General features: G+C 51.0%; 8 protein-coding genes across 8 annotated transcripts; 4 read left to right on the forward strand and 4 right to left on the reverse strand.

The window, feature by feature from the left end:
* Positions 1 to 2,780: 2,780 nt before the first annotated feature.
* BO83DRAFT_316808 (uncharacterized protein) lies at positions 2,781 to 4,491 on the forward strand (the record flags this gene model as incomplete). Its single annotated transcript, XM_025527681.1, has 5 exons — positions 2,781 to 2,865; positions 2,940 to 2,996; positions 3,159 to 3,263; positions 3,318 to 3,539; positions 3,707 to 4,491. The coding sequence occupies 5 exons, from the start codon at positions 2,781 to 2,783 to the stop codon at positions 4,489 to 4,491; spliced, it is 1,254 nt and encodes a 417-aa protein (XP_025386310.1).
* An 832-nt stretch (positions 4,492 to 5,323) lies between these two features.
* On the reverse strand, positions 5,324 to 6,176 carry BO83DRAFT_438674 (alpha/beta hydrolase; the record flags this gene model as incomplete). The annotated part of the gene is made up of 2 exons (XM_025536114.1): positions 5,324 to 5,704; positions 5,985 to 6,176. 2 exons carry the CDS (start codon positions 6,174 to 6,176, stop codon positions 5,324 to 5,326), a joined length of 573 nt encoding a protein of 190 aa, XP_025386311.1.
* Positions 6,177 to 6,851: 675 nt separating this feature from the next.
* Positions 6,852 to 8,371, reverse strand: BO83DRAFT_438675 (DUF914 domain membrane protein; the record flags this gene model as incomplete). Its single annotated transcript, XM_025536115.1, has 3 exons — positions 6,852 to 7,824; positions 7,896 to 8,086; positions 8,151 to 8,371. The coding sequence occupies 3 exons, from the start codon at positions 8,369 to 8,371 to the stop codon at positions 6,962 to 6,964; spliced, it is 1,275 nt and encodes a 424-aa protein (XP_025386312.1). The 3' UTR covers positions 6,852 to 6,961.
* Positions 8,372 to 11,684: 3,313 nt separating this feature from the next.
* BO83DRAFT_66376 (SMEK family protein) lies at positions 11,685 to 15,294 on the forward strand. The gene is made up of 9 exons (XM_025537521.1): positions 11,685 to 11,997; positions 12,136 to 12,232; positions 12,320 to 12,401; positions 12,472 to 12,521; positions 12,599 to 12,925; positions 12,976 to 13,776; positions 13,835 to 14,002; positions 14,067 to 14,500; positions 14,558 to 15,294. Exons 1-9 carry the CDS (start codon positions 11,884 to 11,886, stop codon positions 15,155 to 15,157), a joined length of 2,673 nt encoding a protein of 890 aa, XP_025386313.1. The 5' UTR covers positions 11,685 to 11,883; the 3' UTR covers positions 15,158 to 15,294.
* A 780-nt stretch (positions 15,295 to 16,074) lies between these two features.
* BO83DRAFT_409373 (bifunctional triacylglycerol lipase/ester hydrolase) lies at positions 16,075 to 17,743 on the forward strand. The gene is made up of 4 exons (XM_025534127.1): positions 16,075 to 16,741; positions 16,826 to 17,010; positions 17,103 to 17,413; positions 17,497 to 17,743. Exons 1-4 carry the CDS (start codon positions 16,142 to 16,144, stop codon positions 17,556 to 17,558), a joined length of 1,158 nt encoding a protein of 385 aa, XP_025386314.1. The 5' UTR covers positions 16,075 to 16,141; the 3' UTR covers positions 17,559 to 17,743.
* On the reverse strand, positions 17,704 to 18,890 carry BO83DRAFT_379758 (Dcp1 family protein). Its single transcript, XM_025531581.1, has one exon. It carries the CDS (start codon positions 18,780 to 18,782, stop codon positions 17,748 to 17,750), a length of 1,035 nt encoding a protein of 344 aa, XP_025386315.1. The 5' UTR covers positions 18,783 to 18,890; the 3' UTR covers positions 17,704 to 17,747.
* A 151-nt stretch (positions 18,891 to 19,041) lies between these two features.
* On the forward strand, positions 19,042 to 22,747 carry BO83DRAFT_379759 (phosphatase family protein). The gene has a single exon (XM_025531582.1). The coding sequence runs from the start codon at positions 19,483 to 19,485 to the stop codon at positions 22,648 to 22,650; it is 3,168 nt and encodes a 1,055-aa protein (XP_025386316.1). The 5' UTR covers positions 19,042 to 19,482; the 3' UTR covers positions 22,651 to 22,747.
* Positions 22,748 to 23,022: 275 nt separating this feature from the next.
* Positions 23,023 to 25,038, reverse strand: BO83DRAFT_379760 (uncharacterized protein). Its single transcript, XM_025531583.1, has 2 exons — positions 24,416 to 25,038; positions 23,023 to 24,358 (listed from the first exon to the last, which is right to left on the reverse strand). The coding sequence occupies exons 1-2, from the start codon at positions 24,826 to 24,828 to the stop codon at positions 23,314 to 23,316; spliced, it is 1,458 nt and encodes a 485-aa protein (XP_025386317.1). The 5' UTR covers positions 24,829 to 25,038; the 3' UTR covers positions 23,023 to 23,313.
* Between the last annotated feature and the right edge of the window lie 384 nt (positions 25,039 to 25,422).

A 25,422-nucleotide genomic window follows, 5' to 3' on the forward strand; every position in this document is an offset into this window, starting at 1 on the left:
TTCCGTTTGGTTCCAATGTCTTCGTTCTGTAGGAAGCTTTTCATGATCTCTTCCAGACCAATGCCATCATATGAGATTTAAAGTGTAGTTTGGATCTGATCATCAAGTCATGGTAGTTTCAACTTATTACTTGATTAGTGGGATATAATACCATTTCGAAACCCGTACCAGTGTCGTACATGTATTGTTTCCTTGCAGGACAATAGTGGTACGATACATATCCCATGTCCCTGGTCGGGGTAGATAAAGACACAACTTCAGAAAAGGGGATGAATGACTGATAGGCTACTTCTGTATAAATTGTACCTTTCCAAATATCCTGATATCTGGGTAAGTGCTTGGATCAGAACAAATAGGGAGAGACAAGACATACGGTGAAGACACCGAGGAACTTTCTGAGGTCTAGAAGATAGTCGAGAGCCTCTTTCTCTTTCCATGGTCAGTCTGCACCTAACTAAGTACTATCTAACTACTCACCAAGGTAGTCATCAAATGATGACAACTGTAAATAACATTCCAAGGCGGGTGGGACAATTCTTTGAGAAAAATAAAAGGTTGACGGGCCGACGCTAATAGAAGCATAGGAATACAAGGTCCTTGCCCAGTGCACGAAATTTCCGGCTTCCGGTTCCTACGTGAGGGGGACTCCATATCTAAATGTTAAAAAGTCCGCGGTGGTGCAACTAGTTCACGGACTTTACTTTGTGTATTGAGCAGTCGAGGAAAGATATATTAGTTGGACTAAATCATACTACAAATGAACAGATGTTCGCTACAGAAGACATTTAAATTGCCATCAGTTTTGATGCTGTCAGCAAGTCACCTGCGAGGACGAACGGGTATCATGAATGTAATATCCAGTAACAGTTACTGGAAGTACATTGCCAATACAAGTGGGACTCGAGGAAACAATACCACATGGATTCATACCTGTCATTTGAAGAACAAATGATTTCCATTGATAGCCAAAGTAGTGGACGGTAAATAAAAGAGGCGTAAAACAAGGACCGTTTAATCTTCACTTATTTTGCCTGCAATTCAACTACCATCTATGAAGCAGTCAAACAAATTGAAAGGTAAGATTTTAATTTTATGAGGGGGGAGGGGAATAAACCCAAGAAAAAGCAAAGAGAATAAGAGGAGGACCCTCGGTCGACTAGCGATTCAACAAGCCGAATCTTCATTGCCAACCAGAACAATGCAAATCCGTCCGATGCCCACCCTTTTTTTTTTTTTGAACCTTTCCTAAACAGGCTGGAGACTGACGGGTTGTGTGTGCGTGTGCGGGTGGACTACTTGGGAAATACTAGCATGAGCTTGTGGTGGTGTGCGCTTTTTCTCCCAAGGTGGAGAGGACGGAGAACTCGATTCGAATTTTTTTAATTTTATTTTTTATTATCTCACACCTTTCCACCGTAAGGTTTCTTTTTGTTAATTTCCTTTTTGGACTCCGTCCCACGACCGCCATCTAATTTCTGGCCTCTGGTCGATGGGGGAGGATACGTAGATTAATAGATAGATAGGATCTAGTACGGAGTTTCTATCTAGTGATGGTGATGGTGGTGGTGGTGGTGTCCATTCCGAATGGAAGTCTGCGGATGGATTGATTGATTGATTGATTAGTGATTAGTTTTCTAGTGAGTTGGTTAGGAGTGATAAATGGTTTCCATTATTATTACCTAGCAGCTTTTTTGGCTGGCTGTCTCTCTCTCCCTCTGAATCTGCGTTTCTAATCCCCGGGCCAGAAAAAATCATAATATCCACGCATCTCGCTTCCCTTCCCTTGCCCCCTCTCTCTCTCTCTCGCACCCTCTTACTCGCTCCTCTTCTTTTCTTGGTCCTCCCCTCTTCCACCCCCGGTCCTCCTCAATCTCCCTGGACGTTGCACCTCTGCTACCCGACGCCTTTCTCCTCTCCCTCCTCCCTCTTACTCACTCACTCTCTCCCTCTCTCTCTCTTCCTCGCCATTCTTCTTCCCTCCCTCTCCCCCTTCCCTGTCTTATTTCCCGCACCCACCCCCACGCCTTCTCCGAACCCTTTTTAAATCCCTCACGCCAGACTTTTTAACTGTCTGTCGTGCCTCCAAAGGGTGAGAAGCCGTTCGTCTCGTCCCTGTTCTGCCTCGTTCGCTCGTGGTAGAACCGTCCGGAATTTTTCTGCTCCAGGAGAACACCCATTTGCTTTGGTAAGTCTACAATTTTCTGTGAATCTTACCGTCCCGTACCATTGTTATTTTTTTATTTTTTTTTTCTTTGGGCCCAACTCGACCATGAGACATCACCTCCATGATTTCTGGAGGAACGCAAATTCACAACTCATCCATTATATCTCTCTGCATCTGCTTGGCTTTTAAATCGAAGTTGGTGTCTTGCATCAATTAAAGTTCGTTGCGTCCGCACCTCATTCCTGTCATGTGAAGAGCCCGGAAGGAAAGGGGATAAGATCGAAGGCAGGGAGGAAAAAAAGTTCGATACCTAAGGAGTCAAATTGGGAGATCTAATAATAAGTCCGATCGATGTCATCGCTGGTCGCCATCCGCCATTTTGTCACTCCTGTGCGCTGACTCGGCCACCTGGCCCGTTTTATTTTCGGCCTCCAACCTCGCTCTAGTCGCATCTTGCTTTTTTGTCAATGCCGTTCAGATTTGTTGTCGCACCCAAAACATTTACTCACCCGTCATATCCAGACAGGCCTCTCTCGATTGCCTTCGAGCGGATCCATCCCCATCGCATCAAAGCTTGACTCCGTCCGTCATCGTATCACGTTCTCCTCCGGTAAACATGTCATACTACGAGCCTCAGGGTTGGCAGGCACCGGCCGCGCGCCAGGCCTCTTGGGAGCAACCTGCTCCCCCATCACGGTCAGGTATGGATTGCAACACACCCATTCCAACTGCGTGCATCACTGTTCTCAATACTTACGACAATTCTTCCTTACAGGATCGAGTTCCGTTTCCCAGCGTGACGAAATCCCGGCGTTTTCTTCTCAGTTTGATGGTACGAATAGCCGTCCCCTGCCTTATTTCGCCCTTGTCTGGTGCCACGACCGTCCAGTAGCGCGCAAGCATATACACTGTTAGCCGTGCCGGAATTTGTGGCCTGTTTCGTTCTGTGACAAACGTGAAATGAACGATTGGGTTGGATGCTAACATCCATCAGAGGTCGACCGTGCTATCGATAACCTCGTCAAGAGTGGAAAGCTGTGGGCTGCACCCCGGAGGGATTCTATGCCCATGATGATGGGCCGTCCCTACCCCGACTACGGTATGATATTGCGAGATTACTTGATTACATTCGACACGTTCTGAACTTCAGTAGCAGATCCCCGCATGGTCAACTCCATGAGCCAGCGTCATCACTCGATCAGCGAGTTCGATTCCCGGATGCATCCCAGTCCCAATGTCCAGGGCTTCTATGCCTCTCAGCGTTTCCAGGGTCGCCCCAATGAAGTAGAGCAAATGATGCAAGCGAAGCGTCGGATGGCAGCACAGCGTGAGAGGGAGCTCCGCAACTATCACCAGGAGCAACAGTACAACCGAAGTACGTGGTAGCATCTGTCTTTGGAGCCTTTTTCTGCACTTGCATCTTTCTTCCCCAATATTCCCCATACATACTTCTTGGCCCATGTGTATTTGTTGGCTTGTATATTACGTTGGGACATGGCTCCCGCTTCGAACATGGTTTTAATTCTTTTCTTCTTCTCAAAGGCCTGCTTGCCGAAATGTCTGGAAACAAGTCCGATCGCTCCCTCAGCCCGGCCGCCATGAGCGAAGAAAGCCGCCGGGAACTACTCGCTCGTCAGCATAGGGCTTTATACGGCAACGACAGCCCTGCCTTCTTCCCTCCCGCCGGTCTCGCCGACGACGGTACACGTTCCGAAAGCCAGGCAGGTGGCACGCCGACTTCCTCGACCGGCGTCCGTGGTGCCTCTCCCCGCAACGTTGATCCGTTCGGTCTCGCACAAACCCCCGTTCAGGGTGGCGCAGACAGTATCGGTCAGGCTGCCGCCGGCGCTGCCTCCTTGCAGTCGCCTTCTCGTGCCAACAGCACCTCCTCCCCCAGCTCTGCCATCAACCCTGTTTTTGGCAAATACGACGGTGCCGACCAGCCTGTAACTTCGACTTCGTCTCCCGGCGGTGCTGATTCTCCTTCCTCGAGACAAGCTCCTTCCAAGTCCATGGCTGGGCCGATTGGCTCCGTTGGCCCCATCGGAACCCGTCCTCTGCCCCAGCCTCATGCGGGACAGGTCTCCAACCCAGCGCTGAACAAGCGCTCCACGACTCCTCTGCCTTCTCCCTTGGGATTCGGTTTCACTCCGGGCGATGGCGCCTCGGATCGGTCTGTTCCCTCCGTGTCGACCGCACCCAGTGCTGCGGCTGCGACCGCTGGTGTCAAGGATACATCCGGTGGAGTCGGCCTTGGCTGGGGCAACGGCAGCGGTGTCTGGGGTACTAAGAACGGTCTCGGAGTTCAGGCGTCGGTCTGGGGTTGAAGAGTAAAGGGCGGATAACTAACATCACGCATTATATGTTCGGCTTGTGTTCGCTTCTGTGCAGTGGCGTTTTAAAGAGAGGGGTTTCGTTTTGATACTATTGGGAAAAGAGCATGGTACATATTCGGAAGAGGTGGTGGTGCAAGAGTACGTCTTTTGATTTTGTCTAGCGCTCCGTCACATGTGGACTGTTAATTTGGTACATGGCTGGTTTACTGACTAGGGGACTTGGTTGGCCTGTTGGTTTCTGGAGTCGGTATTCCCCATTTGGTGTGCTTTTTTTGTGCTTGCATTGATGGTTTGACGCTGTGGTTTTGGTTTTTTTATTTATCTTTTTTGATTTTCCATTGGTCCTGCATCCTTTCCACTCTGCTTTTTTTTTTTTTTTTTTTTTTTTCCTTTCGTCATGACCAGCCACGACCTGCCAGGTTGGGGTTTGTATTTACCTTCAGGGAGGAGTGTACGTCTCGGGCTCTTGTTTCCCACTCATTCACGGGGGGTTCAGGTGTTATTCTATCATCATTCGGGTCTGGTTGCGAGTTCGGCCGAAACATGCGGGTTTTAGTTCAGCAACTGGGCTTTTTAGTTTGGGTATGGAAAAGGCTGATTGATTTTGTGTCTTAATGCGTTTCATGTGTTTTGGGGACATTGGCAAAAAAAAAAGGAATATTTGGGGATGCAGGCAAAACATCAAAGAGTTAACGGAGTCTGATCTCATGTTTTTTTCTTATCAATGGTCATATACTATTTGCCATTTTCCTTCTCATCATCCCATCCTCCATATCCTCCCGTATAACACACAGCACAGCACAGCACAGCACAGCACTAGGTATCAAGCCAAAGCCTCCCTAAAAAACCTCACCAGCTTCGGCCCCGACACCTCCAACCGATCATACAAATCAAAATGCCCCATCCCAGACACAACCAACAACTCCTTCGGCTCCCTCGCCAACCGCACCGCCTCCTCACTATAATGCAACGTCTCCGCCTCCTCCCCAGCAATCATCAACACCGGCCTCGGCGCAATCAACCTCATAAATGCAAACGAATCATACACCACCATCCGATCACAACTCTGCAGGGGCACCCTCTGCGTCGACCGTTCATGTCTCTCCCTCTCCGTTGCATAATACTCCGCCGCTGCTTTGAAAAACGAATCCACATTATCCCCTCCTCCTCCTTCTCCTCCTCCCTCCTGCACCATCTCCAACACCTTCTCCGCATCAAACATCTTCGGTGCCTCTTCCCCATCCCCATCCCCATTCCCAATTCTATTCCTCTCCCCAGCTGCACCCCCCAAAACCCCCCCAATTACCACCCCCCCAGCATCCTCCCTTAATTCCCTCCCCACCCCACCACACCTACACATCCCCCCCACACAAACCGCCGACACCGTCGCCACCGCCTTAATCCGCAAGTCACTCGCCGCAGCGAAACAGGCGTACCCGCCCGACGCGCAGATCCCCAGCACGCCGATCCGCGTGCTATCTAACCCCCGGAACAGAGGTCGAGAGATATGTCACTGCGGATTTGATGTCCTCGACGCGCTGGAAGGGGTCTTCGAGGCCTCGGGGGTTGCCGGTGCTAGAGCCTTGGTAGGCCGCGTCGAAGGTGAGGGTTGTGAAGCCTGCGGCGTGGAGGTGCTGGGCGTAGTGGGTGGTGGTTTGTTCCTTCACGCCGGTCATGGGGTGGGAGAGGATTATGGCGGGGGTGAGAGTGGAGTGGAGGGGTTGGTTGGGGGATGGTGGTGGTGGTAGAGGTGCGCGGAGAGGGTGTGTGTTGCGGAGGGGAAGGTTATGGGTTTGGGTTTGGGTGTGGGAGTTGTAGAAGACATATTTATTGAGGTGGGTGGGTAGTAAGTAGTAGTAGGTTGGTTGTAGTGAATTAATTAGGATTGGATTGGGTTGGATTGGCGTTGGTGGTGGTGGTGGTGGTGGTGGTAAGTTACTACAAGTGATTTATATAGAGTTTGGTTGCTGCTTCGGAGGCTGACTCGGGAAGTCCGAAGATTTTCGGGGTTGGAGATTCAATTCTTAATCGGCATGGGTGGATGACGACGGATATAGGAGCTAAGGACGGGATTTGAGATACTGCTTATTGTTTGTGATGGTTCGGTGAAGTATCTAGTGGTTGTTATTTTCTAAGTATTGGGAAGGGAAGGGAAGGGGAAAGCTATGCGGGTGTGGGTGAGTTGAGTGTTGGGATGATATGGAAATACATACTAGTTGGTGATTTGGATGCCACAAGTTACTACTAACATGTTAGCGTACATCAGGTCTTTACTGTGTCTGATGGTACTACTCTACTGACTGTTGTCATTGTTCAGTAGTCGGAAACAAGAAAAGAAAAGTGTGTAATATACCAATGCTAGTCCCCATGCTAGTCCCCTACTATATGATGTCGTAGTCCAAACATGATTGTATGCAAGCGCTCTTCATTATCATGTCGTCGTCTAACCAATTCTTCTAACCTAAAGGTCTGTCACACTGGCAGGTAGCATAGGGTCTCGCTCAGAACAAGTCGTAGATATAGAATCGCTACGACTCCGCTCAGCAGCAGCCTCCATCTCTCTGCGTGCTGTAAACAGTCCCGACACGCCTCGTTCCTGATTCCGTCCCAGCCAGGGTTTGCGCGCCTCTCCCAGCACGCGCCGCCCCAAGTAGTATATGAGCTGCCCGAGGATGATGAGGCCGAAAGCAATCGGGTACATCCAGTGGATTGTGTAGTGAAACACCCCCACCCCGATGAGAACACCCCAGAAGTTCATCGTCAGCATTGAGATGTTGAAAAATGCCGCCGATGACAGCCGGAACAGCAGCGGTACCATACAATAGAAAGAAGCCAGACACAGCGTATATCCTGTCAAGTAGATACCAACCTGGCTGTTCCAGGTCGCATTTTGGAACGAGCTGCGGTCAAAAATGCCGGCCTGGATGCCATTTATGACCATGCCGTACATGGCCATTTGACCTAGGACTTCGTACACCGGGGCTGTACTGACGAAAAACTCCTCACCCGTGTTGGCAAGTCCGTAGAATGTCGCACCCAGGAGCGCGAAGAGGTCGCCCTTGATCAGGTCCCCGCGCGAATAACCCCCCTCATCGGCACCAGTGATGCGGTCCGAAGCAATCAGGACGCCCATGCCGCCAATACAGATCAGGATACCTAGCACCTGGGTGATATGGTAACGCACGCGCAAGATCGTGAAGGACACGAAGACCACGACCGCAATAGCCCAGAAATTTATCAGCTGGGCACTCAGCATAGTCGTATAGCGATAGGCCAGCACAATGAAATAGTTACCTTCCACGTCGCAGAAGGCCAAAAAGATATCTATTCAAGCCCCGCAATTAGAGAGACCTTGGGGGGAAGTGTAGGGTATTTACGTATACAGTGAGACTTACATTTCCAACCGTGCTGGAGGACCATTCGTATCCAGCCATTCAGACCATAACGGTATATGGTATATGGGGTAAAGATAGCGTTGAGCAAAAAGTAGTTGAAGAATGTCTGAAAAGCCGGAATTGAGGTTCCCTCGCTGACTAGTAGTGTACTAAAAGTGCTACAGGCAGTGTTGGTAATAGCCAGAACCTGTCTGTGTGACAAGTTAACCATCGGCCACACCTTGGTGCTTCAAGCATCTTAACTGTAGCACTTACCCAAGGAAAAGGGTAATGTAGAATTCTTTCGTGGCAAGGTAAGCAAGGACATTGTCTTGTTTCTCGACATGCGTGACAGGCACTTCAGATAGGTAGTCGGCACTCGGAGAAGCCTCTAATATTGGATCAACCTGCTCGGGGGATTGAGCTACAGGTATATAATTAGCGGGTGGTGGAGAGGATCTCTGAGCGGCAAGCCGAGCAGCCCTGGTATCGGACATCTCTGATAAGAGATACAAGAATTTGAGTTTTTGAGCCGGACAAACTTGAGACTGATATGGTTCTAGGAACGACTGGGTGACTTTATAACCAAGACGAGCGCAAAGCCCCCAGAAGTCGCTCGTCTATGGCGATGGCCAATCTGATGACAACCCGAGAGAAGCGAAGAGGTATCAGGATGTAGGTGCCAGGTAGGAAGATACTGTTGAAGCTGGAAGTAGATCGATCCAACGTCAAGGCTAAAGCCGAGGTCAAGGCGGGGAACATTCCTTAGGTAAGACAACCGTGGATCGGATCTCGCCGCTATCCCTTTTGCAGTATGATATGCCAGGTCTCTGCTGCAGCTATCTATACCCTGTGAAATTGTGATACCATTGAGAGCGAGCCAAGGTTGGTCACAGATGGCTCGGTATTTGATAATCGAAGCGTTGTATTCAATGGTCCGAAGATTGACAGCTCACCTCAATGCCATAAGCACCTAATGTCTTAATGTACTTGGTGGTCTGCAAGATGGTCCAGGCAAAGATCATAACTACTAGGAAGGCTCAATGGAATATATATATACAGCAAGAGCATTTTAGGATCGATATAATAGACCGACAAAGCCTATACACGATGGAAATGAGGTTAGAAGTTATCGCCTGGTGAAGGCACAAATTTACTAAAAGAGGAAAAAGATCAGGTGATACATGTCCTAAAAGAGAAAGAAGCGGAAGCGGCTTCTAGAAAAGTGCCCGTTCCAGTCAAGTCACACCCCAGCCAGAAGGGCAGCTGCTGCGCATCCAAGCTCTCTCGGATGCTGCTGGTTCAGATTTTGGGCCATTCTGGGCAGCCCTCGAGCTTGAAGTAGGCACTAAATCCGCGATGTGGGCTCGAATCAAAACCAAGTGGAGACACTCCGACCATTTCGTTCCATTGCAGTTTCAACTTTGACAGCTTGCATTGCGATAGCCTAGTCATTTTATGCGCATCATCGTTGCGAGCGCTAACCATAAGCAAAATCATCTGCGATGTTCGATCCGCCCAATAATTCAGGTATTGGCTATTTAGGGCATTTCGTTCGAAAGGACTCTATGAAGGGTAGACAATCATGATTCCGATCGAAGTACAAGGACAGGAGAAGTAATTGCATCGGCAACCACCAATTGCCTTAACCCCAACTAACGCCACAGAAGAAGCAGCGTACACATAGCAAGTGTGTAGAAAGTCCACAAATAGCGGTCAATCGGTCATGGCCTATGATATCTCTCCCAATGAAGCATTTCGATACACTTCTTGCATGGCCGATGCATGCAAAGTGCTGCAAAACGGATAGAGTATTATAAGATACGTGCGTCCTACTAGACTTACAGAAGAGATAGTGGAATGAATGGAGGAAAATCAAAGAGAAGAGAAGCTGTGTAAAAAATAGGCATGGGTAGCTTTCAAGCAGACCCCTAAGCATTAGCTTTGCCTGAAGTGATATCAGCACACTCCTGCGCACATCTCTTAATGTGTGACGACTCGATGCTTAGCCATCGCATGGAATTCTCGAGATAGCAGGAACTGGGGACATAGTAACATCATAAATAATTCCACTGGATCAGCAAGGCATGCTAGATAGCTGTCGCCCGGGAATAGCGGGTACTGCAAAGCAGGTGACGAGCGCATCGTTGCACAGATCAGGCAGGATTGGAAGTGGACGGTTCGGTCGATGCCCAACATGGAGATGCTCTGACGTTTCGTGATTATTACTAGTTTCCATGAACTCTGATGTCGGAGAGGGGTCTCATAAGCGTTGCTGAGGAATTCTACTATGCGGGTTGTGTGAGGAGACGAACAAAAGCATTGTGATGTTTCATGAACTGGTGATGCCCATTAGTTATTTATTGTCCAGGCATGGAGATTTTACATAGTTACAATCGGCGGTGGGACGGGCCCAGGCAAAAAGACAAGAGTCGGACGTGGAGACTGGAGACCGACTGGGCCAGACTTTGTTTGGTTCGGGAGGAAAAGGATTATAATTAGAAACTCCATGCTCCGAAGGCCGGGGGAGGTATGACAACGATGGCTACTGAGGATCACTTGAGAGTTGAGACCCTCGGTGTATAGGCTGATTTGTATCTATACTGAGTACAGTCATTGTCTATGATTTAACATATTATTATTATTAGCCCTTTGTAGGGTACAAAATTTATCAGAATAGAGTGGATCTGACATTTTACAACCCCTGAAACATTCTGAGATTTGTTAAGCTTTCTGGAATCCAACCAACTTTACCTGACATATAGAAAGGCTATTTAAAATTCTCTAGTAATAGATAGTAGGATAGTGAGCACTCGCGTAGATACTCTCCAGATATGTACTGTATACGGCGGGAGCACGTCATTTGTAACCAGTTGACCCCCCTGGTTGACGCTGGTTCCCTTCGGTCGCTTCCCTGCAGATCCCCGTCTCGCGCGTCTTCGGCTCGTCTCCTTTCTTCAGGACATCTTTTAACTACTATAAACTATAAGTTAGTAGTAGTGGCTGTGACTAACTATTATGAACAACTTTTGAATAGCATGATCGCCTTTCTTTGCCGAGTCACATCAGCTCGAGACGCCTAGCTCTCTAGCTTGTTCGCAAGAAGATCGTTTCAAGTCCGATTTCTCCGAAAGCGCTGCTGGCTTGGTGTCCCCGGCGTCCAAAGCAAGCAACCAAATCCTTTCTCCCAGTGGCTTCCTAATCTCCGGTCGCGTGTGCTGGAGGAATCTTGTAGCGCGTCGGCACCAGACGCAAAGAACGGATAAGAGACCGAAAGTGCCAAAAAAGATAGCATAGAGACAACAGTGCCAACCACAGCCGAGGCCGTCAGGTGGTCCCGACCCCAAAGTTCAGGATCATCATCCATCATTCTCATCCGCAAAAGCAGCGCCAGAGCAGAGCAGAAAGCAGAGTAAAAGCAGCCAAAAAGCACAACCTTCATCCGTCCATCCATCCATCCATTGTGCTTTCCCTCGCACACCCCAACATCACCCGAACTTATTTCTTATTTTTATTATTATTATTTTTACCCTTGCCCCATCCATTCTCAGTTCAGTTCCCCCATTCTTTTCCATCCTTTCCAACCTCTTTCCCCCCTCCTCCTAAGTAGGGACTCTTCGTCATCTTTGACTTAGCTTCTGCGCAAGTCTTTTACATCATTCTTCTTCCCCTTCCCTCCGACCAAACTTCCGAACTTTCAAACTTCCAAACAACCACCCGCCCCCCTCTACCTCCACCCTTCCCTTCATTCTTCTTCTTCTTCCCTTCTTCTATTCCTTTTTTTAATTTTAACCCTTTCCCTTTGTTCCCCACTTTCCTTCCCTTTCCGCCCCCGAAACCAAACCAAACCAACCTAACCTTTCCCCCCCTCCTCCTCCCTCATCCAATCTGGACCAAGCCGCGGTCCGTCTTATCATTCCGCCTTCTCGGGGCTCTCCTCGCGCCGGTGCACACTCGTTCCTGAGTTGTCCCGGAGTGACGAGACGCCACCTCGCCATTCTGCCGGACCATGGCGTTGGAGGTGCAACCACCCAGCGATCGCAAGCGGGTGAAAGTTTACGAACTCAAAGATAATGACTGGTTTGATCGCGGGACGGGTTTTTGTACAGGGCAGATCCTCGATGTGAGTCCCGGTCGCCGCCCATGTGTCTGGCCGCAGCGCGATCTCCGTCGCCGCTCCTCGGGCGCAAACATTGCGGCTCTCAGGCGCGCGTGCCTCAATTCCGCTGGCTGTTGCTAACACTCCCGTCTCTGTTCCCAGGATGAACCGCGGATATTCGTCGAGTCGGAGGATGAGCCTAATCGTGTGCTCTTGGAGACCAAAATCTCCAAGGATGACGGCTATCAGAAACAACAAGGTCCGCTGCCCCTTACGCCTTTTGCTGCATCGCACGCAGCGAGCGAGATCGCAGAATGCGAGCTGACATTTCCGCGACGTGATCTAGAAACGTTAATAGTATGGACCGAGCCAAATGGGACGGACATGGCGCTGAGTTTCCAGGAAGCGGAAGGGTGCGCTGTGATCTGGTAAGACTTGCACATGCCATCCCAGGAGCTTTGCGGCAATGAATCCAATCCATCGCTGACGGCGATATAGGAATTTTGTGACTAGCGTACAGCAGCATCTATTGAACTTGGCACCAGGAGGTTTGTCTTTGCCTATTGCTCGCTTTCATCGCTTTTCCGGTTGTCATTGCTGACCAATTTCACGTCTGGTGCTCCAGAAGATGCTCTGTCAGACGAGATAGAAAGCTACCAGTCGATCATGCTGCCTCCACCCGAACTCGGAAACCTGCCCGAAATTGATCATGTTATGAGGGCCGCTAGCATTACCCAGGCCGGACGTGATGCGCTATCGAAATTCGTCATCCGAGAAGAGTATATCCCCAAGCTTATCCCGTTAGTCACCATGGCCGAGGATCTCGAAAGTCTCTCCGATCTACATCGCCTGTGCAATATCATGAAGTCGCTCATCCTGCTCAACGACAACACCATCATCGAGACAGTAGTTACAGATCCTATCATCCTTGGTGTGGTGGGAGCATTGGAATGTGCGTATACTGGTATCCTCCGGACTGACCGTGTTGCTGACGGATTTCAGACGACCCCGAGTTTCCACACCACAAAGCGAACCACCGACAATACCTCGCAGACAAGTCGCGCTACAAGGAAGTCGTACCTATCAAGGATGCCTTAATTCGCCGCAAAATCAGCTACACTTGGCGCTTGCAGTATCTCAAGGATGTGGTCTTGGCTCGCATTCTAGATGACCCGACTTTCTCCGTTCTCAATTCCTTGATCTTCTTCAATCAGGTCGAGATCGTCAACCACATCCAGGCAAATGGACCCTTTTTGAAGGAATTATTTTCAGTCTTCGACCCCAGAAGCGCGGACACCAAACGCAAGGAGGACGCAGTCCAGTTTCTCCACCAATGCGCTGTCATCGCAAAGAATTTGCAGGCGCCGGCGCGTGCCAATCTCTTTGCGAACTTTATCAACCATGGCCTGTTTGCCGTCATTGCTTTCGCCATCAAACACCCCAAACCGGCTCTGCGTACGACTGGAATCGATATCCTAGTGGCACTTCTTGACCACGACCCCGTGATGATGCGTGGGTATATGCTGAAAGCCGTCAACGAGAAGAAGACTCCCCTGACCGACACGTTGATTGACTTGCTGCATGCCGAGTCCGACCTGGGGGTCAAGAACCAACTCGCAGATGCCGTTAAAGTTCTACTGGATCCCCAAATTCCTCTGCAGGATACCATGGGCCGGGCGGGGCCTGAGAATTACAACAAACCGCGTCCGAATATCCTCTCTGATGCCTTTGTTCAGAACCATTTCGATGAATCCGCGAGGCGGCTATTCTGGCCGCTGAAACGACTCGAACATAATGACCACCGTATGTTTGCAGAAAATTCTTCATCCAGGTGTCTGACGTTGACTATAACTTTTTTTAGTTCGAAACTTAAGCTTCCAGGATGTGGCGCTGTATTCCCATCTCGTTGATATCTTAACTTTTTTTGTCCGCCAACATTTATACCGGAGTCGGAATGTCATTCAAAACGAATCCCTTGCCCCTCGAATCGCTCAATTACTCACGGTACCCCACAAGCACCTCAAGCTGAGTAAGTTGTCCCTGTAACCAGATCATCAGCCATGGGAAATGTTCTAATAGTGCCGTGTTCTCAGCTGCGTTGAGATTTTTCCGTGCTTTGACTAGTCTTCAAGACACTTTCTACCAGGCTCTGATGACCCATAATAACATCTTTGGGCTCATCCTCGACATTGTTTATGAGACCATGCCCCGTGATAACCTTCTAAACTCGGCTTGTCTCGAACTATTCGAAGCGATCCGATGCGAGAACATGAAACCGTTTGTTCTCCACGTAGTGGAGAAGTATGGCGAAAAAATCAGAAACATCACCTACGTGGACACCTTCCAGAGCTTGATTCTACGCTACGAGCAAATGCAGGGCTACGGTGCTGAGCCGGAGTCGTCCCTCATGTCGCATGAGGAGGCGATGCCTTCCCGAAGGATGCAAGCCGGCGGCCAGCGTTGGCAAGGTGTCGGGGAGATGGATGCTGCCGAGGAGGAGTATTTCAACACCTCTGATGATGAAGAGGTAAGGCGCTTGGTCCAGCAGGGTCCCTTTTCGGAATCAGCTAACCATGGATATCAGTGGCAGCAGGAGAGTAGGCAGACCGCATCAGATGCTGCCCCAATGCAGAATGGCGCTGCGTCGCCCATCGTCAAACCGCTCGTCGATTACCCGGATGATGACGATGAAGACGATGCGATGGACACAAAACCAGAACCCAGCGATGGACAAGCGCCACAGAACCAGGAACAACCGCAGCAAGATGGCCCGGAACACGATCCTGCTGCCGGCTCACCCGCAGACTCACCGTCCACTCCGGTATCGACGCCTCAAACGCCACCCGAACGGTTGTCGGAAAAGCGTCGGCGCGAGGAGGAAGACGATGATGAGCTGATGAAGCTCACAGCTGGGCCTAAACGAAGAAGTTCAACCAGCGCCGGCCCCGGCACTGCCGGAATGGTGCGGAGGAAGCGAAGTGTGTCGATTGGCTCGCTCCCCGCCAACGACAAGGGGGCAGCGCTGGGGACCCTCAACAGCAGTGCACCACCGAAGAGAATCGCGATCAACCTTAGCTCGGCCACGATCAAGGCGTCTGACCCAGGCTCGACCGATTCTGGAGCTGACCATGCGAGCAACGAGAAAGAAAATCGAGATGACAACCACAGCGGTGATGGTGGCTAAATGGAACCCACCACGTCTTTGTTTGATGCCTTGATGGCTCTTGTGTCAAGCAACCGTCTTTTACATTTGCTGCAAGCATCGTTTGCGTTTCGTCAGAGTAACAGGATCTTTCCTTGCTTGTTTTTACGACAGCCTCCTAGATACCAGATGAAGTGATGTGTTTTTCTTTTCCCCTACCCTTGTGAGCCGGACGTATTTTAATGTACGATCGATCTCATTGTGCTGTTTCTTCTGCATCCTTGCTGTTTTCATCTTTCCTTTTAGATATCATGTATTACGGACTCAGCTCTGCGGCGAGATCTTTTCTGTTCCGATTATACCTTTGCCCAATTATCTGATGGGCACGATGTACATCTACTCGCATTCTCTGCCACCTCTTTTCTTTTTTCTTGTACTGCTCGCTTGTCCCGGAGTTTCCGGTGCTGTTGCGATTCTTCTCACGCATATGATGGGGCGCTTTCAGCCGTCCATTCAAGGGCCACCAGGGTTCTCGTTTTACATGGACACTGTTATTTCGTGCGTAATAGTGATCAGTTGAGCTTGGCATTTGGGATGAATGATGATCGTGAAATGGCGCGAGCACACCGTTGTCTCCATCGTTTAGCCGGGTTCAAGGAGCCCTGGATAGGAGCAGAGTCCAGCTGGAGGACACTGAAATGCATTCTCGAGGAAGACCGACTTGCACATACCTATGTTGCCGCAGTCTGATCTGACCCGATCTCTTCGATGCAAGCAATCGACCTGCCCACTGTATTTAGCTGAGCAGTTGTAGGGTAGCGATACTGTCCGTGCGTCTGGATGGAACGGCGTCTGGATAGAACGAATGATCGGCATGCGGGTCCCGAATCCACCGGGTGTTTTAACCCGGGAAACTCTCTTTCCTTCCACCCTGGATCGGCCAACTCAATATCTACTTACAACTATTCTCCCCTAATCGCAAGTAACTACAGAGTAGGCTACACCCCCGCATCGTGCAGACAGGCCATGGCCCCTTCAATGCAACCCCATGTCACCCCCGACAGCTTCTTCCACACAACCTCGCCGCCACGACCAACGCTACCTACCAATCCACCCCCAGCCCCAGTTATAGTCTATTTTATATCCGGAAACCCAGGTCTCATCTCCTATTACTACCCCTTCTTCACCTTCCTATCCGACAAACTCCAATCCCTCAGCAGCAGCAGCAGCAGCAAACAGAAGCAAACCCACCATCAATTCTACATCCACGGCCACAGCCTAGCAGGCTTCGAAGTCCAGCCTCAGTCTCCCCTTCCCACGCATTACCACAATGTGGAAGACCAGATCCAGTTCATCCAGCACAAGCTCGACTCCTTCGTGCAAGCCACTACTACTACGCAACCATCTAGTACCGTTAGGCGACCCCGCGTCATCATCATGGGCCATTCCGTGGGCACCTACATCGCCATGGAAGTGATCCGGCGCCATCGTGAACGCCAATCGTCTGCGCACGCCAATACCACCACTACTAATACTACTAGTGCCGACTTCGACATCATCGGCGGTGTGATGCTCTTCCCAACTGTGATGGATATTGCCAGTTCGCCCTCGGGAAAGAAGTTGACTGTACATCATCATCATCTCCTCCCCATTTCATAACCCTCACCTTGATAAAATCAATACTTACCAAACAAAAAAAATATAATATAGGCCCTCTTATCACTCATCCCCCACCTCGCACTAATCGTCTCCATTTTCGCCCGCATCCTCACCACCTTCCTCCCTGACTTCGCCCTCCGTGCCCTAATCAAGCTATTCATGGCCGATCCGCCATCCCAGGCTGTCGATACTACCTGCGCTTTCCTGAAGAGTAAGAGAGGCGTGAGGCAGGCTTTGTAAGTTACACCACCCCACCCCCCAACAAATATTATAAAAAAAAGTGTCAATGATCAAAATATCGCATACATTAACGTTTCGATTTGGAAAGACACATGGCCGCTGATGAAATGCGCACCATCACGACGGATAAATGGAGTGATGATGTTTGGGGGATAGCTTCCTCTTCCTCTTCTTCCTCCTCCGGAGGAAATGCAGACGACAAGGTGAATAACGATGATAATAACGGCTCAACTTCTCGGATGTTCTTCTACTTCGGACGGAATGATCATTGGGTTGCGGAGAAGACGAGGGAGGAGATTATCCAGGCTAAGGCTAAGAGTAGTATGGTGGGAGGGAAGGGAGGGAAGGGTCCGACTATGGTGGTTTGTGAGGATGGGTTGCCGCATGCGTTTTGTTTACGTGAGTACTACTATACTATTCGACTATCAATTCTTCCCGCTGTTGGGGTTCGAGGTTGCTAATCTGGGTGAATGCGTGTATAGGTCATAGTGAAGTTACGGCGGAGAAGGTTGCGGGGATGGTTATGGACATTGTTGATTATTGATGGTTGATGGTTGAAGGTAGTGGTTGGTCTTGGTCTGTTGGTGTTGGGGAGATAGTGTAGATGTTTAGAGGGTTTGTGGATATGTATACTGTTATCATACTGTCAACTAAGCGGAAGGATGAATTTTGGGTATCTAACGTGTCTAACATCTGGAAGGCGAAACAAAAGACAACGGCAAGTAGCGTCGCGCTATTGACCCCCCTGATACGCTAGTCCAGCCCTCCGGAACAAATCCCCAAGAACATCCTGCTGCGGAGGAGGATTCGTATTTGCTCCTACGCCAGGCATCGCCGCAGCCGGCGGGTGCTGCTGCTGCTGCTGCTGCTGCTGCTGCTGCTGCCACTCGTTCGGCGCAAACTGATGTGCACGGACACTCCACTCATCGTCCTGCGTCCGTTGTTGTCCAAAGAGATCCTTGAGCGAGATCTGTCGACCCATTGGTACACTTGACTGCACCTCTTCCAGCGGAGGCGCAGTCGCCGACGCCACAGCAGCAGCGACATGCAGACCGTTCTGCTGCGCCGCATCAAAACGTTCGCGCGCGAGCTTCATACTCTGTCCGGCGTGGGTTGCGCATTCACGAATCATTTGGGCGTTGATGGTGCGCGTCTCGGCGGTCGAGTTAGGCGGAGGCTCCGAGTAGATCCAGAGACCGTAGATGCGGACATTGGTGCCGTCGTTAGCACCCGGCTTGGTGGATCCGTTTGCGCCATTGATACCATTGCTGTTGTTGGCTCCTACTCCTTCCGTCTCTGGGCTGTAGTCCGATTTCAGGATGATGTAGTCTTCGGTGATTTCGACGTTCTCGCCGTCAGTGAGGAGGAGATCGAAGTTATTCAGACCTCGTCGGTTGAGCACAAAGACACTGTACCGCTCCTCGCCTAGGGGACCTTGAGTGAGTTGGCAGACGAATAGGGAGCCTTCAATGCCGTTCTTTTCCCATTGTCGGGAGCTTGGGCTGAAGATGTAGACGACGGCGTATTGGGCGAGAGAGAGAATGTTGGTGATGGAGGGGTTATGGCGGCGCAGGACGGAGAGGTTCAGCTCCTCGTTGGAGCGGAGCGGAGGAGGCATAGACGGTTCTTGGGGATCTTGCAGTTGCTGGGTATCAGAGAGATAGTTGTGAAAGTCGGAGTCGTAGTCGGAGGGTTGGGCGATGCCTTGGCTGGGATGACGACGGTGGTTGTGATTGTTGTTCTGTCGGCGGGGCTTGCGGCCTGTCATTATGTAAAATGCCTAAACTCTGGGAGAGGACAAGAGGAGAGGATAGGGGAGAAATAGGAGTGAAACTGAGGGAGATGGAGAGGACAGGGAAGAGGGGAAGCTGGAGCTATAGCAAGCTGGAGGAAGAGGGAGAGAGGGAAGATGCAGGATAACGTCGAAGCACAGCTGGTGCTCTGTTCGGGAAGCGGTCGGGACCCCCGCGCGGTCTGGACTCGCCGTGCCAAACGACTGGAACTGTCCTCATCATCACCTCCATCACCACTTCCTCTGCTACGATTCCCTCTCCTTACCATTCCAATTGACCGGTCGGCTCCTCTTGTACATGTCCGCGGCGGATTTGCGATCGGTCGCCCTGCGCTTAGCCTCATCAATCCCGGCGTCATAGTATCCTCCGTCGGGACCCTTGCGTGCATCATCACCTCCCTCCGTTACATCCGATCAGCTTCTGGGATAGCAGGACCTCTAGTACCTACAGTACCTCCAACTCGTCCATTACGATAGTTCCAGCAAGGCAGATAATCAACTGCGCGAAAGAAACCCTCTCCTACCCTCTGCACCGTGTGACTGCCCCTCCAGGTGATTTCTTAGCCGCCGGTCCTCCTACCCCATAAGTCTATACGCACTTGGGGATATATTTATATAGCGTCGAGATAACTTTTCTGGGTCTTCTCGGCGTACTACAGTCAGCGACTTCCCCAATATGGCTTCGGGCTCAGCGCAGCCCGCATCGCAGCCTTCGTTATCGAGCGATTCTTCCAGTAGCAACGACCCCTCTCCCGATCCGTCGGTCGATCCCTCTTCGCTCCCGCAGGCTGTAAAGGCAAGGAAGGCTGAATATACCCATCAACAGACGATTCGTGTGAAAGTCGGCACCTGGAATGTCGCTGCCATTCCGGGCACCGAGAATGACATTGGGAAATGGTTCATACAGCGGGAAGGCGTATGCGAGCAAATATCTGGGCTTCGGGTCTCTGACTCGCAAGAGCAAGCTAGCGTGAGGAATAATGAGCCTGGAAATGGTGGAAACCTAGCCGAGTTTGCGCCGGACAAGATCGGCCTTTACGTCCTGGGGTTACAGGAGATCGTGGATGTCTCGTCGCCTGCGGAGGCCTTGAGACCCTTTGTTGACCCAGCACCGTCGAACCGGTGGAAAGCAGCGGTCCAGAAAGCACTGCCGGAAGGCTATAAGCTTATTGCGGAAACTCAGCTGGTGGGCTTGCTCCAATTGGTATATGCGGCACCTTTTCTCGCCGATCAAGTGTCGTTCGTCAGCTGCACCAGTGTGGGCACGGGCCTGTTGGGATATATGGGCAACAAAGGTGCTGTTACAACTCGATTAATGTTGGGCGAAACGACATGCGTGGTCTTCGTGAACTGTCACTTGGCGGCTGGAACCGACAAGAATAGTCTCGAACGACGGAATTGGGATGCCTCACAAATTGTCGGTCGGACGAAGTTTGAGCCCATCGACCCAAATGTAGCGCTTCGAGAAGAACCCGTCGAGAGTATAGGGAAGGAGGACTTTGCATTTTGGTTTGGAGATCTCAACTATCGCCTAGAGGATATCCCAGGTGGTGACGTGCGACAAGTCCTAGCCCGGCATACAACAAATGACTACGATGATAGACATCAATCCCAGACTGCACCTAGGGACAGCACTACATCGCTGGAGGCCACGGATGAAGCGCAGAAGCAGGACACGGACAGTTCCCTCCCAGCTGTTTCGGACGAGGATGTGGATCCTCACACCGACCCAGCGTCTCTGCAAACCACCATATCGTCACTACTGCCCCATGACCAGCTTCGAATGCAGCAGGATAAGCGAAAGGCTTTTCATGATGGTTGGCGAGAGGGCCCAATCACTTTCCTACCCACGTACAAGTATGACGTGGGAAGTGTTGCTAGGTTTGACACAAGCGAGAAAAACCGAGGTCCCAGTTGGTGTGATCGGATACTGTATCGGACTCGCCAGGACAGGATGCGATACGAAAGACTGGCCAAAGAAGCTGCCGAGGCCAGAAAACGCGACGAAGAGATGAAAGCCCGGGGCTTGGATAAGGCAGTTGCGGACGATAGCGTGTTGTTTGATTATGACCCCGATGTCGACGGAGCGGACAGTGTGGAGGAATACGATCCAGATAAGGATTCCAACGGTGACGCCTCATTAGATCTGGACGACGATGCGGATAGCTCGCTGCAGCTTGAGTACTATGTATCGCATCAAGGAATTCTCTCCTCTGATCATAAGCCCTTAGCCGCAGCATTCACGTTGACGTACGATTCGGTGGATCCGCAATTGAAAGCCAAGGTACATCAGGAGGTGGTTCGGGAGCTGGATAAGGTGGAAAACGAGTCTCGGCCTGGACTCACTGTTGTGGTGGACCACCACGGCAGTCAACCTACAAGTGAAGACCCCAATGCCGTGAACTTTGGTGACGTCCCTTTCGATGTGCCTGTCACCCGTACACTGACGGTCGCAAACACCAGCGGCGTGCCAGCAACTTTCACCCTAGAAAAGCCGGAGCAAGATGTCTCCAACCACACGCCATCCTGGCTGGACTACCATATCGACCAACCACATCACTCCGACTCGGAGTCCGGCTCAAACCAGAAACCGCCGTCGCACGAGTGTACCCTGCATCCCGGGGAGATTGCCAACATTGAGGTCACAGCATGCGTTCGAGATATCGAACTGACTCGTTTACTGAACAGCGGGAAACTGAGTCTAGAGGAAATCCTCGTCCTTCGGGTTGCGCAGGGCCGAGATCACTTCATCTCCGCTCACGGCAAATGGCTGCCCACCTGTTTTGGCCGCTCACTACAGGAGCTAACCGTCATGCCTGAATCAGGTGCACGCAGCCTGGTCCCAGCCAAGGCACCTCAAGACCAGAAAGACACCCCGGGTGTGCCTTTGTCGGCTCCTCGGGAACTGTTTCGTTTGACGGAGGCCATATCCGAGATATCAGAACGTGCCATTGCCGAGTGGAGCATGACCAGGAGTGAGGCGGAAGAAGATACACCACCATGGATGAGAGAGACCTCTGGGTTCGGATGGCCCTTTGAGCCCGAGTCCTGGACTCTCCGCGATCAAGATGAACGATCCCATCTATTATCCCGTGCTCGCGAAGCACTCGACACCAACAAGGACTTCAACTCCGTTTTTGCCCCAGAGGTAACTTCGCTCCAACGTCTCGAAATCCTGAGCGAAACACTCCTCGCGTTCCTCGGATCCCTGAAGGACGGTATTGTCACTGCCGCCGTCTGGCAAGACCTCGACCAACAGCTCCTCACTCGCGAAAAAACCAAACAACCCCCCTTATCCTGGGAAGACTCGCAGGCCTGGGTCCTCGAAAGCCTCGCCTTCTCCCCAGTTCACAGCGTCTCCTTCACCTTCGTTACATTCATGTTAGCCCGCATTGCCAACGAAGTCGCTCCTGCATCCTCCATCCCCAACAACACCAACACCCGCGGCCCCACGCCCAACCTTCTAATTTCATCATCTGGAAACGAACCCCAAACAAAGACACCCACCCAGAAGAACCCACCAGAAGATACACCCCAGCCCGGTCCTGCCCCCGCCGCCTTCATCCGCCGTAAAACACGTACCTTCACCTCATCCATCTCAAGCATAGCAACCGAACAACCCTCACTCAATTCTACTCCCAGCCCAATGGCTATCCGTCGTCAAGCCGTGGAAACCGCTCTTGCATCCATATTCTCATCCGTCCTCATATCTTCGGACGTTACTATGCCCGCAAAGGAGAAAGATCGGCGTGCGCTAGAGGAAAGGAAACGCGGGATCGTTGAGCCGTTTTTGAAGACCATTGGGGTTGATAATAAAGGACCTTCCGGGGGTGGTGTTTCCTAAAGAAGAAAGGAGAGGAGAGGAGAGGAAAGATGATAGGACTATAGTGGATGGTTGTTATTTGTGTGTTACTACTCGTTATTATATATATATGTAGGTGTGTATGTGTATATGTATAGAAATTTTTCTCTTTGTATCGGACTTCTGTTTCTGGACGGATATAGTTTGTTTGTTTATTACTAGTCAGTAACGGTAGTAGTTCTGTTGAATGGTATATTCTACTGTCACTTTGGTTGGTGGTGGTAGTTTGAGTTAGAGCTACGCAGATACTAGCTGTGTTGAGGACTGGCCACGGCGTTCAGTACGGTCAATGGGTGTAATAGAACAATTGGCACCATCCGACTTGAGATAAGTCACTAGCTGATGTCATCAGTACGCATTAACTATATAGTATCGGATGAAGTAGACGCGGTCGAAGTATCTGGAGACAATCGACTCCAAAACAGCGCATAATTTGCCATTGACTGTCTACAAGCCATCTCGGTCTACTATTATAACTCCAATTCAAACCAACAGTTCTCATCTTCGAATAGACACAGTTAAGACTTATAGTTCCAAAGAGGGCAAATCCAAGGAAACAAAAGAAGCGAAAAGGGACCCATAGTTCGTCTTCTATAATCTAGGTATGTAGTTATGATCGGCCAGGTGTAACGCCGGTTGCAAAAATTATTGAATTTCTTTGATCTGACCAAGGGCCCGGGCATCTTTTCGCTCCTCTTCTGAGGTTGGCCGTGCTGTCTTCTTCGCCAATCGTGGTTTGCTGTGTGCTGGTTTCTCCTTTGGAGGGTGAGGTGTTGGAGATGATTTTGAGAACAGTATGCCTTTAATATAACGCAAGCAGCTTCTCGACATGTGCAATGGGAGAGTGACAATGGACACAAAGGCTTGCACAGGCAGTAAAAAGGCAGCGCAAATGCCATTGACTATCATAAGAAAAGCTCCCTGTGGCCGTTGAATGCTTGTTCGATGGGCTGTTGCCGCTAAGGAGAAGGCGTCGTGCATCTGGGTTTCCAGGGCTTGGAGACGAGAATCCGTTTGGTAGGCAGAAACGGCGGTCCGTTTTTCATACCTTCGTACGGCCCGATTCAGCGCATCAATGTCCGCTTGGAAGGTCTTCCGCACTTCTGCAGCCGTTTGCGTGATTGCCGATTGAATCGTTTCCAGATCTTGCGTATGTGGCTGCGCCTGATCCACGGTACTGGCTGACAGACGTGCTGCAGCAGTCTCCGCTACGTGGGCTTCGAGCTCCTCAAGGCGCTTCGCAATATCATGCACATCTACTCTGTCTGATTCGTCTTCCGACGACAATGTGACAACTCGCTGGAGATGGAGCGTTCGCGCCTGCACCATTCTTAGAAGATGGGAGACAGGCCGGATCTCCGACGCCAGCAGAAATATCGTCAGGTTGTAGTTGGACACTAGCCCTTCCGAAGGGCGCGACAACTTGGATCTGATGGCGTGTAAAATCCATGTCCCAATTACTGGGAATACGAAGCAAGACACAAGAGCTATGATTTCGTGGATCTGTAGCTCCCTACTGGCTGCTGCCGCCGCAGCGCTATCACGGAGCTTCTGGTCATCAACCTCAGTTGCATCTCCTTGGTGTGTCTGCGAGGATTGAGGGCCGTCGGCTTCTGGTCGGAATGGCGAACCCGTGGCGTCAAAGAACCTATCTGCATGGCGGATAGCTTGTGCGGAGCGATACCAGTCCCTAGATGGAAATTGGCTTAGCATGTGACGTATGGGGATAGGGAGCGCGTGCCCTTACCACGGCAATCGAACGGACCAATTCAAGAAGACCGCTGCGAGAATTAGAAGGGTGACGTCGGTGACCACGGCACTTCCGTTATGGAAAAAGATTCCGGCAACCGCAGGCAATAGAGCGAGGCCCAAGGGTGCTGAATGCCAATGTGATTCTTCATTTGTCAGGTTCACGTCATTTCTCTTGGCCGCACGTGGGAAAAGTATGTCGTCCGTGGATGACCGAATTGAGTTCCGCGCCTCAGATACTGTGTCGGACAAGGTGGAATTGCGACGTTGATTTCGCAGGTTGGCGGTACCCTCTGCAAAGGTTGCAGATCGGCCTGCACCGCGGTGTCGGAGCGTCATGGACTCACGGGGATGGACGCGGGGGCTGCGGTCCTCGGAGGGAGACAGGGATGGATGAGCAAGCTCTGGCATGACACAACAAGGGCCTGACGTGATCCAGCTCTCTCACGAGTCGCTCATACTCATGAAGAATCTGGACAGTAGATGGCGAAGAGAAGAGAGGGTAGGCAAAAGTTGAAGAATGAGGGAAGAGAGAGAGGGGTGAAAGAATGGGAGTAAGTGAGGTGAGAGAGAGAACCACGGGAGATTTACCCTGTGCGATGCGCAGATCTCCCTTGCTCAGCTCCTACTCAGCTCCCACTTAGTAGTACTACGATCACAGCGACGCAAGCCGGGTCCGCGGGGGCGATCCGCAGCCGGAACCCCAATGACGATCCCTCGGGCGCTATGTTTCCCTGCTAAATGGCCAGGCCGTGCGGAGAAAGTAACCGTGAGGAGTGACGACAAGGGACCCACGCCTGGCAATGTGGTCGCCGGTTGCCGTTCCAAGGCTGCTTGCTGCAGGTGCCTGTTTGCTGACTGCCCCTTTGCAATGAACTCCCCCCGTACAGAGAGCACGTGGATCGATTTGGCCCTTATAGGATGATCGGACACTAGGCCGGCAAACTAAATATTTATGCACAGGCCCTGGGAGGCTAGCTGAGGGTGATGTCGGTCCCTTTCATC

The sequence above is a fragment of the Aspergillus eucalypticola genome, assembly GCF_003184535.1.
Source record: "Aspergillus eucalypticola CBS 122712 chromosome Unknown BO83scaffold_18, whole genome shotgun sequence".
NCBI classification, from domain to species: Eukaryota; Fungi; Ascomycota; class Eurotiomycetes; order Eurotiales; family Aspergillaceae; genus Aspergillus; species Aspergillus eucalypticola.